General features: G+C 32.7%; 1 protein-coding gene and 1 non-coding gene across 2 annotated transcripts; both read right to left on the bottom strand.

Moving 5' to 3' along the window:
- Window positions 1-4,610: 4,610 nt before the first annotated feature.
- Window positions 4,611-4,684, bottom strand: TRNAV-AAC (transfer RNA valine (anticodon AAC)). Its single transcript has one exon. It is a non-coding gene; the product is annotated as a tRNA-Val (tRNA).
- A 1,418-nt stretch (window positions 4,685-6,102) lies between these two features.
- On the bottom strand, window positions 6,103-8,541 carry LOC127125703 (protein PSK SIMULATOR 1). Its single transcript, XM_051054505.1, has 2 exons — window positions 8,244-8,541; window positions 6,103-7,943 (listed from the first exon to the last, which is right to left on the bottom strand). Exon 2 carries the CDS (start codon window positions 7,903-7,905, stop codon window positions 6,253-6,255), a length of 1,653 nt encoding a protein of 550 aa, XP_050910462.1. The 5' UTR covers window positions 7,906-7,943; window positions 8,244-8,541; the 3' UTR covers window positions 6,103-6,252.
- Between the last annotated feature and the right edge of the window lie 3,989 nt (window positions 8,542-12,530).

The raw sequence follows: 12,530 nt of genomic DNA, 5'->3' as shown, positions 1-12,530 counted from the left end.
TATGCCTTTGAACCTTTGATAAAAGTGAATCAATAGATTTTACACTGGCTTATCCCCTCAACCAAAAGAGAGATTTTCATTGGATGAACTCACAAATCAAGTAGAGATTTCACCAGCTAATTTCAATAACCAAACATATCTTTTTAAAGATGAGTGCTATAACCAAACAAAGATTTTCCAAGTAGTTTATCCCAAGAACCAAACTCAATTATTCACGAGAATCGCAGTCTTGAAAATAACAGAAGTGGTACGATATTATTCAAACTCTTACCTCACAAGTAGTTTTCTATAACAAAGCACTAGGGAAACTTTGGTGAAGAAAATATTAAGAGAGAGAGAGAGAGAAAGAGAGAGAGAGAGAGAGAGAGAGAGAGAGAGAGAGAGAATTGTCTTAATATCTTAAGAGTTACTCTCCTACTTTCATAAGACTCTAGTCACTCTGACAGACATGACCAGGTGAACTTTTATACTTCCTCTCTTCACAACTCTGAAACTCTCAAGTTCCTTTGCTAGATTCACTGATCATATATGCACTTCATTGGATCCTTATATCTCCGTCTTGATGATACTTGATATCTTTTTAAGTTAATCACTATCATAAAAGATTTGGAAAGATGTCACCACCAACTTCAACAGTTATCAACAATGTCGACATCAAACACTATGAAGGTTATCATCAGGATTATCAGCTTCGTGCCTGCAAGCACATATATCCACATCAACTATTTCCACAATTACCACGGAAGGTGTTTTATTGGCTAAAGGGCTTAAACATAACTTGTTAAGATCTAGCCAATTATGTGGCAAGGGTATTCAATTGTTTTTGATACTTTGGGTTTCATTATTGAAGACAAGTCTAGTTAGACTCTTGTGTTTAAGGGTTATAGAGTTGATAATATCTATTTACTATACCTATATGTTGTGTCAATGTATGGTACTAAATGTTTGGTTAATAAGAATGAAGATTCTTGTTTATGGCACAAACATTTAAGACACGTACACTTTGAATTGATAAATAGGATATCATCCAAAAATCTATAGTTGGTCTATATGATATAAAGTTTTATAAAGATAAGCTTTGTGATGTGTGCCAAATGCAAAAGCAAATGAGAGTGTATTTTAAATCAAAAAACACTATTTCAACTTCAAAACCTCTCGAGCTTCTCCATCTAGATTTATTTAGCCCATGGATCCTTTCCATATCTGAGCCATCTTTTGTCTTATAAATAGAGGGTTTCCCCTTATTTCAAAACACACCAGAAAAAGTATTTCAAACACATTTCTCTCACTATTCTCTCTCTCTCTCTCTCTCTCTCTCTCTCTCTCTCTCTCTATATATATATATATATATATATATATATATATATATATATATATATATATATATATATATATATTTCTTTACTTTTTCCTTTGTGATTTTTATAGTGAATCTTTTACTTGTGAGGTGTTTGGTAATGGTGTGAGGGCATTACTGTAATATCTCATTGTGAGAAGTTCATTTTTTTTAGTTTTAAGCTAAACTAATTGAAAAGTTATTGTTTGGTTGTTAAGGTGAACCTGGTAAAACCTATGTTTGGTCAGGAGGTCTCCATAATTAAAACTCTTGTTTGGTTCATGATCTTAGCTTGGTATTAAAACCTCTCATTTTGTTTGAGATTTTTCTGGTGGAAAAATCTCTTAGTTGGTAGGTCTCCGTAGTTAAAAATTTCGTGTTCGATTGCAGAAAAGCCATTGTAAAAATCAAGTCCTTGTGTAAGGAGGTTTGTGGGTAAAACCTGTCAAAAGCTCATATCATATTGGAAACTCTCAAGAAGAAATTATTGGGGTAAAGAAATTCTTGAAGCCTTGTAGGCCATACCTTGCATATGGGAGAATGTTCTTCTAAATTAGTTGGGCAGTGTGGAACAGGTCGAAGTACATGATGTCACATAAGATATCTTGATCAATGAGTACTTTTTTAACCAATCATGCAAACTCATAATATTAGAGAGATTAACGATTCAAGGTACCCTCTCCATTATTTCATTGACATAGAGAAATAGAAGTGGTTAGGTAGTATGGTTTAGAGTCTCTAATGGTGGTCACCGAGTAGTGGGTGATGCTCAACAACTCTTTGAACTTTATATTTTTTTAGTTGATGCTGGTGTGATACCCTCCCAACACTACTGAGGAGGTAGTGAAGTGTTCCTATGATTAATAAATGGGACAATATGTAACATGTCTATTGATATGAAAGAACTCTAATTTGTCACTTCCATGAGCTAGAGTGTATTTTCTCAGATTTCGGTATTCTTCTCTTCGACAACCACTATTTTTGTTCTCTTTGCGAGGTCTTATAGAGTGGAAATAAAGTGATATGGTCGATCTCGGGACGATCTTTCCCCTTTTTGAGTGAACTATTTCCTTTTCCCATTTTGTATAAGGATCTCGATGACATATTTTATATGGACACAATAAATGATGTTATGGTTGCTTCTCTTATATAATTTTTAGTATTTGACTTGATCAACATTAAGGCGTGTTGGCTCATATCTAGGGAGTAAGATGCCTCCCTCTTTGAACTTGGTATTAACGCATTCTTTAAAGATGTGTTCGATCAAAATTTTGAATTGTGTGTAACGCTTGAACCTCAAATGGGGCTCATAGGTTTTTCTTTATTCTTTTCTTCACTTCCCGGTAGAAATTATGGTGATGCTTCCTTGAAGAGTCTCTTCGGGATGATTCCTCCCCTTGGAGTTGGTCAACCTTGTTTCATTCTATTTTTTTCTTGGCATTATAATTTTCTTTGTACTAAATGTATAAGTGAGATCTTAGTAGAAAATCATTTAGTTATCACAACATACTGATACGAATATCTTTAGCAGAGAGAATTTCATGGAGAAATCCCATTTTCATAAGACAACCCTTCATCGCAAAATTGAGGTCATAAAATAAAATGTCTTCTTTATTGAAGTGCTCGATGTGATTCCGGAGTGGATTATCTTTCGCTTGAATTATGTCTCATAGAGTTCCTTTGGTCTTAAAGTATTGACGATATATGGTGAAGTGGAAAGTAAATTATCAATATATTTATTCCCATGATCCCATGAAGTTGGGTGGCAAACTCTTATAACCATGTTCTCCTTGTTTCTTTGAGGGTCAAAGAGAATAACACTCATTTCACATGGCCCCCAGTGCCTCGATAGTCAATAACTCCTTATATGCTTTCAATGCGTTCATTGGGATCATTTGTTTTGTCGTACATTTACATTTGAGAGGTTTTCTAATTACTTGGAAATTTGGAAGCTCCTGATTTGGTTGGTTAACAATCCTATAGTTGAGGATAAGCAATTTTTGGATACTTTGTCGGGTTGATGCTCACAATTCCCATTGTGTGTGCAATCTTATGGAGAACATGGTCGTTCAAGTGTTGGAATTCTCCTCGAATCAGGTCAAGAGGGTAGAGTGTCATGGCAGAAAGGATCCACAAAGGGTATAATAGGTTTTAGGGATGCTTATAGGTATCCAATTGGATGGACAATTGAGGATCTATTTTATTTCTTCACCATTTGGTTAATGTGGTAGTTTTGGCCAACAATCATTCATATTTGATCTTGCACCAAATCCATTAGATCATGGATTGAAGGTTTGTCGTTGACTGCCATGGTTTGAATGTCGTTCTTTAGTTGATTTGTTGGTTCCAGTTATAGAATAGTATATGTCCCGTCAACATAATGGGTATTGCTTCTTGAAACCTTCATCTTGGGACTCGATGGTTATAATGTTTGGCTTTTTACTAGAGAAAAGAAACTTTAGCTCCTACTTCGTGCACCACTGATCTGAGTTGAGTTACTGAACTAGATCCTGATTGAAGGTGGTGAGCATGTTGATGTAAGCCTTAGATTAATTAGGGGATGATATGATCAAACACTTTAACGCACATGTCAATTAGGGTAGAAGAAGTGAGAGATATTATGATAAGATGTTGCATACGTTTCACTTTAATTTCAAAGGCTTTAGATATTGAAAAAATTATTTTCAAAATCGTTGCTTGTTGTTGGGTCTGATGTCTCCACCCTTGCTTTGTGTTGACTATCGAGATTGATGATTCATTTACAGGTCCTTGCGCAATGGATTGGCTAGAACAAACACATTTTTTTTCTTCTAATATTCACTATTATTTAAAATCATTTTCATGTATTTTTTTTAATAAAAAAGTTACATATGTTAGTCTAACAAATTAGTATTTTAAATTAATTAAAAGATTTATTAACAAATTAGTATTTTAAATTAGTTAAAAGATTTATTGAGAAGAGGATTGGTAGGGATAAAAAGTTGAGTAATTCAAAACAAAATACAAAAATATAATTACAACTGGTAAAAAAGATAAAATGTATATAAGTAGCAATATTAAACTACTATTTTAAAATACAATATTTAACTATTTACTATTGAAGATGGTCAATAATGTTAAAAATCATTTACATAATTTTATCAAAAATAACATTTTCTAAAAATTTATCTAACTACGATTTATAATTGTTTACTTGTGTTCGTAATTTTTAACAAAGATAATAAAGGTTTCAATGGAGAATGGAAAACTGAAGTTTGTTAAAAAAATCATAAATTGGCTTCGCCCGGACTTGAACCGGAGACCTTCAGTGTGTTAGACTGACGTGATAACCAACTACACCACGAAACCGAGTTTTCAATTTTGTTGAAATGTAAGTATAATATTATAAACTTAAAAAAAACAGACTACTACATAACACGCAAAATCATAATAACGTTTTATTCTGAAATAGCTTCGAAAAGAATGTATATATTTTTAAAATTGGTGATTTTTTAGTGGCATTTATTAAACAGGTATATATACCAAAACTATGGTAATAAACAATTATTTTGAAATACGAGGGGATGTTTATCAATTCTATTTTTGTCTCATAGGAAATATTTTATTTGGGATATGAGCTAATTTTTTGAAAAAATAATTAGTTGAATTGATTTTAATGATAATACTATTATTATTATTATATTTTTATTACTGTATATATTAAAGTAGTCTGTAAATTCTAGTCAAGGCCAATATTATATGTTTGTACATTAATATCAGGGTTTGAATACTAAAATCTATAATTATGTCCGTTTTCGTTGGGCATGTTTACACTTATTAATACTCCATTTTATAACATTAATATTACAAGTTTCTTGTATAATTACATTTTATTACAAAATAGGTACTAAGCAAAAACCAAATTACAAAATAGAACAATTTTAATTTTTTGTGCGACTTTCTTTGTTAGGCCCGCACAAGTGACAATATACGAGTATGAGAACCACATAATCATGTATTATACTAAGATCGAAATAATAATAAAGTATAAAACTTATTTGTTTGAAGAATATAAAAATGATCTTTTTCCAACTAATACAATTTTAACAAAATACTATCTAAAACTACGTCAAATAAAAATGAAATACAATAATCTAACACCTCTAATAAATACTTTTTTCTCTCTAATTTTGATTCAGAATATTATTAAATAAAATTATAAATTATTAAATAATACAAGCTAAAATAAAATATATTGGACCAATTACTAAAGCCATAAAAGAGGCTATTTTAAATTGAATAAAAAATATTTAAAAATTCATTATCAATGTTATTGAAAATTATAAAATAATAAAAAATGGTGACTTAAAAGAATATTGTTATCATAAAAATACTTATTTAAGTTAAAATGGATAAAAGTTTAAAATATTTTTAATTCTCAAGAGAGTAAGTGTATATTAATAGAGATGACAATTGTGTGGGTATCCGCAAAAATTATCAGTAATATATAGGATAAAAATCTACAAAATAGATATCGACACAAATGATATATACGAATATCTTAATACAGAGTCCATTTCATACTCGCACACTATATATTATATATTTTTATTTTCATTATTAAAATATATACTAATCTAATAATTTTATTAAATACATCATTATTAAATAAATCATTATTAAATTTCTTCGCATTTTAATATAAATATTTATTTTTTTCTTAACTCATCACTTCCTCAATTTTTTTAAATATTATTAAAAAATTAAAATAAAATGATAAATTATAATTGATGCATAAAAAATACTAAACTAATATGGATATGAGTATTACTATAAGATACTAATACAAACGCCTAACCATTTGAAAATGATAGCTATACAAGGATCATGACATTCAATTACAACATCAACTTCATAACCTACAAGTTTATAAAAAATCATTGCCATTCACATCTATCTCTCATACCTACTTTTGTTTCAATCTTGAATACATAGTTAAGACCAACAAGAAGATCAACCATTGCAGCTTCAGCTTTACCTTGATTTGCATAAAAAAGAGTTTGCACTAGTAAAACATTTGCTTTTACAGCTGCATGCTCCCTCTCATAGTTTCTCTCAGAATACCAACTTATGGTGTTATGCGCAAGTGGAGCCAACCATTCCAATGTCTGCGCGAGCATGGTACTCCATTTTGCTACAATGTCTGCATCATGGAAAGAGGAAGACTTGTTTGTCGCATGACATTTGAGCTTAGCCCTCGTAACAATTCGTATACTAGTTGGAAGCATATTGTACAGATCATCTCTTGCTTTGAGGTCAACCGAGTGAGGCGATGATGCCATCTTCTCGATCAATACAATCATATTTGCATAATGTAGGGCTAAAGCCGCATCACCAAGGGTAAGCGAACCTGGCTTTGAGATATTGTTGATACGTAATTTAGAATATATTCTAATTCTACTGGAGAGAGATGAATTTTCTGCAGTTTTCATTTTATCAACATGTTTCGTATGAGAATCAGGCAACCTCATGGAACCACCGTAACCGTTTGTCTGCTGCACGCAGCTCTGTATGACAGGAGAGTTGCTTGTAACAGACATGCAACTTTTGAATGGACCGATATTTCCTAACTGCTTGCTTTCCGAACGTTTGTGCTTTCCGCGTTTATCTGATGGATGAAGAGCCTTCTTATGTTCTTTCGTTTTCTTGCTCTTGTTGGATAAAAAGTACGGCCTCCTCCCAACAGAACCCGAGTTGTTGAATCCATAGAGGTCATTCTCCGAAGGATAAATGGAAGAATGCATGAAAACCGAAAAGGATTGACTGCGCAGAAAATTGTTAGCATTCACATCGTGAGAGTCGTTTCCTTGTTGCAACGACGGATGATGATTATTTCCAAACACAAGTATGATCCTCTCGAGTATGGTGAATAGTGACTTTACTAGCAACCGGACAACGTATTCATAACTTCTATTCCACGGCGACGTATCTCTTAGATTCCTCACTTCCTGGCGACGACATGCGACCTTCTTCTGAAACTCGAGTAACTTTAGCCGATGGAGTTCAGGATTCGCCTGCATTCTCCTAAAAGTCTGTTCAACCTCTGCTAGTACCTCAAGCTCTTGGCAATATTGTGTTGTGGAGGCGACCATTTTTTCCATTTTCTTCACTTTCTTTTCCATCTTTTTCCATTTATACTCCCACCCTGACCAATGAATATAATTTTGAACCGGATTGCAAACAAAATGTTCAAACCGATGATAAACAGGATCCGTGCACCTCTTACCAAACCTAACAACAGATTGTGCTAGAAATCGAAAGTTATCAAGTATATCATTCAATACAAGCTCCATCAAGTAATCATCTTCCTCAGAAACCAACATTTTGATCCCGACAGAATTCACTATCCCTTCCCTCAAACTCAACACTTCCCAATCACTCAAAGACCGCCACAAATTAGTTATCTTCGACATCAAACTCGCAACTTCTAACGCCAAAATTCCAACTACCGCCTTGTTATCTAACACATTCTTGCGCGAAACTGGCCACAGAGAATTGAGCCATGACCCACTCCCCATTTCACCTTTCATTGGTTTCACTATACTCAAAGGAAATTCATTCAATTGACCTAATCAAAAACATAATAAACACTCAATATCCTGAAATCATCAAACCCAGTAGTACCACAAATTAGAAATTCAAAATGAAAACCCTAACCCCCAATTGTTATTTTTGGTAAATGTTTGATTTTGAACTCATTCATGGAAAGACAAGCATCCTCAAATGTTCAAAATCAAAACCCACTTTTCAAAATTCAATTTTTTTACTTCATTTGTTGTGATTCACGAGATTTCAAACAAAGCGGATACCAAAGGGACACATAAGATACCAAAACAAAAAACATAGTAGGAAGAGAAAAAAAACATACCCTTGTAGTTGTATTGAAGGAGAAAGAATAGATTAGAGCATGAAGTTGAAAATCACGTTTGAGAATGGTTATTGATTTGATAGTGTGGGTGGTGGATTGATGTGGAAATTTGTTAAGAGATTCGACTTTAACTTTAACTTTGTTTTAAAGGTTACTTTGAAAATTTGGTGGTGGGACCAAATGGGTGGGTTGTTGTTGGGAATGGTTATTTATGGCTTTTCTTCAACTTCTCCGTTGTCTTCTTGTGCCTCCGACAGTTGGGGAATTTTTAGAACTACTACCTAAGTATCGGTATTGTGAATTCATTGGTTGGTTGGCAAAGGTTTTCTTATATGTATATATTCTATTTAATAGGAATATTTGAAATGAATTTAATTGATATATACGGTTAGAGTAAATATTTTTTATATTGTCAGTTAATTACAATCATTGATTTATTTAAAATATTTGACTTATATTTTAATCATTTAAAAAGTAATATAAACAGATGATTGTAATAATTAATCTCATTTGAAATATTGAAACCCTTTCAAAGAGTTAATAGTTGTATAGAGATATTGAGATATGGTGTAGAAATTTCAAAATAAATTCTAGATTAGTTTAAATGATTTTATAGAATCAAAGTAGATGTAATTTTGGATCTTTCTTTCACTTATAAATTAATTTATTTTTCATCTAATTATCTTTCTCAATCATCAAAAACAAATTAAAATCGAATTTCTCTGGTATATAGTCCAACTCATTTTTCTACCTATTGATTAAAATCAATTATTATTATGATTATTTTAAATGTATAAAAGAAACTAGTCATATTCATAGGCAAGTAATCGGTCACCATTTCCATTGAATTCCCACCTTCTATCCGACATATTTTCATCACTTTGGTAAGATTTATGGTTGTTTTTAGTTGTTTTAAAGTCATTTAACATGTTTCGTTAGTTTATTATTGCATTGCATTTTGTTACATGTTTGTGTCAAAAAGTCTCTTTTATGCTTCGGTTTGGTAGTGTTAGTGTTGCAGGTTGTTGCATAGGTTCAAAAGGACTAATAGCTGAGTGTTGGATGTTCCGGAAGGCCAAAATATGAAGATACAGAAGGTCAACACGGGCTCCTGTGTACATCAACACGGCCCGTGTTGTTTGCCAGGAAGGAGCACTCAAAGAGGGGAGTCAATGGGTTAACACGGGCACCCGTGTACATCAACACGGCCCGTGTTGATGCCTCTATAGCTTGCTTTTAAAAAACACAACTTTTGAAGAGCAACACGGGCACCCGTGTGAATCCACACGGCCCGTGTTGATGGGTGCGGCTGGGAAATTTTACTTTATGTTGTGTGGATCTGCCCTGTTCATTAAGGGTATTTTGGACTTCTTGCTGGGAGAAAAAACCATATGAGGCTATTAGAAGACTTTGGAGAGAAGAGAAGGGGGCTTTTTGACGTACGAGAGAAAAACATTGCACGGGAGAATATAGCTACTACGGAGGATTTGAAAACGGCGAGATTCAAGGGCATCAACCATTGAAGATCAAAATCTCCTAATTCTTTGTAATGTTTAATTTCCACACTATGATTTCTTTGAATACTATGAGAGGCTACCCCCCCCCCCCCCCCCCCCCAAATGCTAGGGGGTGGTCCTAATTTGATCTTATGTTATGAATTCGAACCATGGATTTTCTTATTACTATGTTACGTATTTCAATTCAATTGTGTGATGTTATTATGCTTTTGTATCGGACAAATACAATTAGATCTATGACTATCAATAACAGGATTGTGATTGTTAGGGTTTTCACACAATTGGGTTTACAATTGCATCACCTAGGACTAGGAACTTTTGTAAATCACCATAAACCTTGATATTGTTTATGATTAAAACCAATGATTAGTTAAATGGACATTTGAGTAAGAATTGGTAGTTTAATAGTTTCTTCATTAAGGACTTAAGGAAGAACATTCTGAGGTTAGGTAATTGAATGTTTCATGTGTATTGAGGAAATCTTGACTTGAATTCATAATTAGTTAAATCAACCACTCACCCTAGCATGTTTCATCTTAATCAATTATTCTTTACTATCTTTTTGTGTTTGTTGTTATAAATTCCCAAAACCAACCAAACCATTGTGTTTTTGTTCAAATAGAATCAGAAGTAAAATAAGTATTTCCTACGCAATCCCTGAGATCGATATTTGGGAATAAAACTCCTTATTACTACATCGGTAAAAATAGTACACTTGCTATTTTTCCGATCAGCAAGTAAAATCTATATATAAAATAAACAAATAGTTTTGGAAAGTTAGCGTTAGGATTTATATGGTTAGAAATCCTCTCGTAGGATTTGTGATTGAAAACATGGAATCTAGCAAGATGAATAAGATCTTTTAGAGCACAACTCTAAAAAAGTTAAAGGCGGTGATCAAAATTTTAAGAAAATCTCGAGCATGCATTTGGTGTATGACGATGTGGTTGCAAGTGAGAAGAATGACCAAGAAATGTATGCACTTAAAGTTCTATAAGGAGTCATTGATGGGGAATTTTAATGGAGACTGGAAAATAATGGTACTATGACCGTTATTTTGACTAATGAAGAAATAGAGAATCTCTCAAGGGATGATGAGATAAAGTGTCTGCTAGTAGAAGAAAAGAAGATGTGTCAACATGATTGTCCAACTTTCATACCTTTAGGAAAAGAAGAGGAAAAGAGTTGTTGTTAAACTTCTTGGTAGAAAGATTGGATACAAGACCTTGGAAACTCGTTTGAAATAGATGTGGGTGAGGAATGACATTATCAATATTATAGACCCGAGTAATGATTATTTTCTTATGACTTTTTTCGATAAAGATGATCAATATCATGCTTTAATTGATAGTTATTGGTTAATATATGATCAGTATCTCATTGTTAGAGAATGAAGCCCTAATTTCCATCCGGATAGTGATTAAATTAAGAAGGTGACAATTTGGGTGATATTTTACTGGGTTACTAATCTTATATTATGATGCAAATTTTTTTACATTCATTGGTAACATAATTGGTAGAATAGTGAAGGCGGACAAGAACACTCTTCTTTAGGAACGAGACAAGTAGGTGAGATTGTGTGTGGAGATTGATTTATCAAAAGCGCTACTTTCTATGTTCATGATTAGAGAAAAGTTTATAAGGTGGAATACAAAGGGTTACTTTTGTTACGTGTAAATTGTGGGAAGTTTGGTCATTATATGGAAGGTTGTGGAGAGAAAGCAACTTAGATAGCTAAGGAGGGAGATTGTGTTCAGGAGGGAGAAAATAATATGGAATCTAATGGTATTCAAGGTGGTATTAAGGTGAAAGAGAGTCTTTGGTCGGTTGTCAATAAACATTGGCGTCCGACGAAAAATAAGGAGAATGATTTGATGGTGGTGCATAGTGGTTCGATGAATCTGCTAGTAGTCGTTAATGCTAGAGCAAAATCAATGGAATCGAGATTTTATATTTCGGAGGAGGAACAAATAACGGGAGAGAATATTTCGCAAATGATCATGCGAGAACATAAAAAGGAAATTTATAAATGGACCATCTAGAAAGAGTGCGGAATTTCTTTACATAATTGTATCAAAAATATAATGATAAAAAAGGTAATTCTCAGGTACTAAATGATAACATTAGAGGACATCAAGGGAATATTACTATGTTAGTTGCTAATAAACTTGTGAAACTCCATGATATCTATAATATGACAACATTCATTGCTAGTCATTTAAAAAATTCTATTCATTCTCCTAAAAAAAATACAAGAAAATGGAAGAAGTTATAGCTCCACAAACTACTAATCTACTTAATAATGATGGTTCACAAATAAATGAAGTGAGTCCAGTTCAAGAAAATTATGACAAGGATCATGTTGAGATTTATAATCTCTCTAGACTCACTGATGGCAACTTGAAACAAGAAAACTTGTAGAACAATGTTGATATAGACACTAACCAAGAGGGACTAGAGAAATATGACTTTTTTGATGCTCATGACAAAGGTGTTTTAAGAACTGAAGATTCTGACATAGAAGTGGTTCCAGAGAATTCAGAACTCTCTAACCATAGGCAACAAGAGAGTTCGATGCTTATTAATTAAGTGTTTTCTATGATTACTCAACACAATAGTATTATTATGTGAAACTGTCGTGGGGAAGCGAGTTCGGGATTTTATCATACTTGTAAACAATATGTGATATGTATTGTCCTAATATCCTTTTTTAATCAAAAATGGTATGTGTGTGTGTGTGTGTGTATATATATATATATATATAAACAAA

The sequence above is a fragment of the Lathyrus oleraceus genome, chromosome 3, assembly GCF_024323335.1.
Source record: "Lathyrus oleraceus cultivar Zhongwan6 chromosome 3, CAAS_Psat_ZW6_1.0, whole genome shotgun sequence".
NCBI classification, from domain to species: Eukaryota; Viridiplantae; Streptophyta; class Magnoliopsida; order Fabales; family Fabaceae; genus Lathyrus; species Lathyrus oleraceus.
This window is presented reverse-complemented; position numbering and strand designations above follow the sequence as displayed.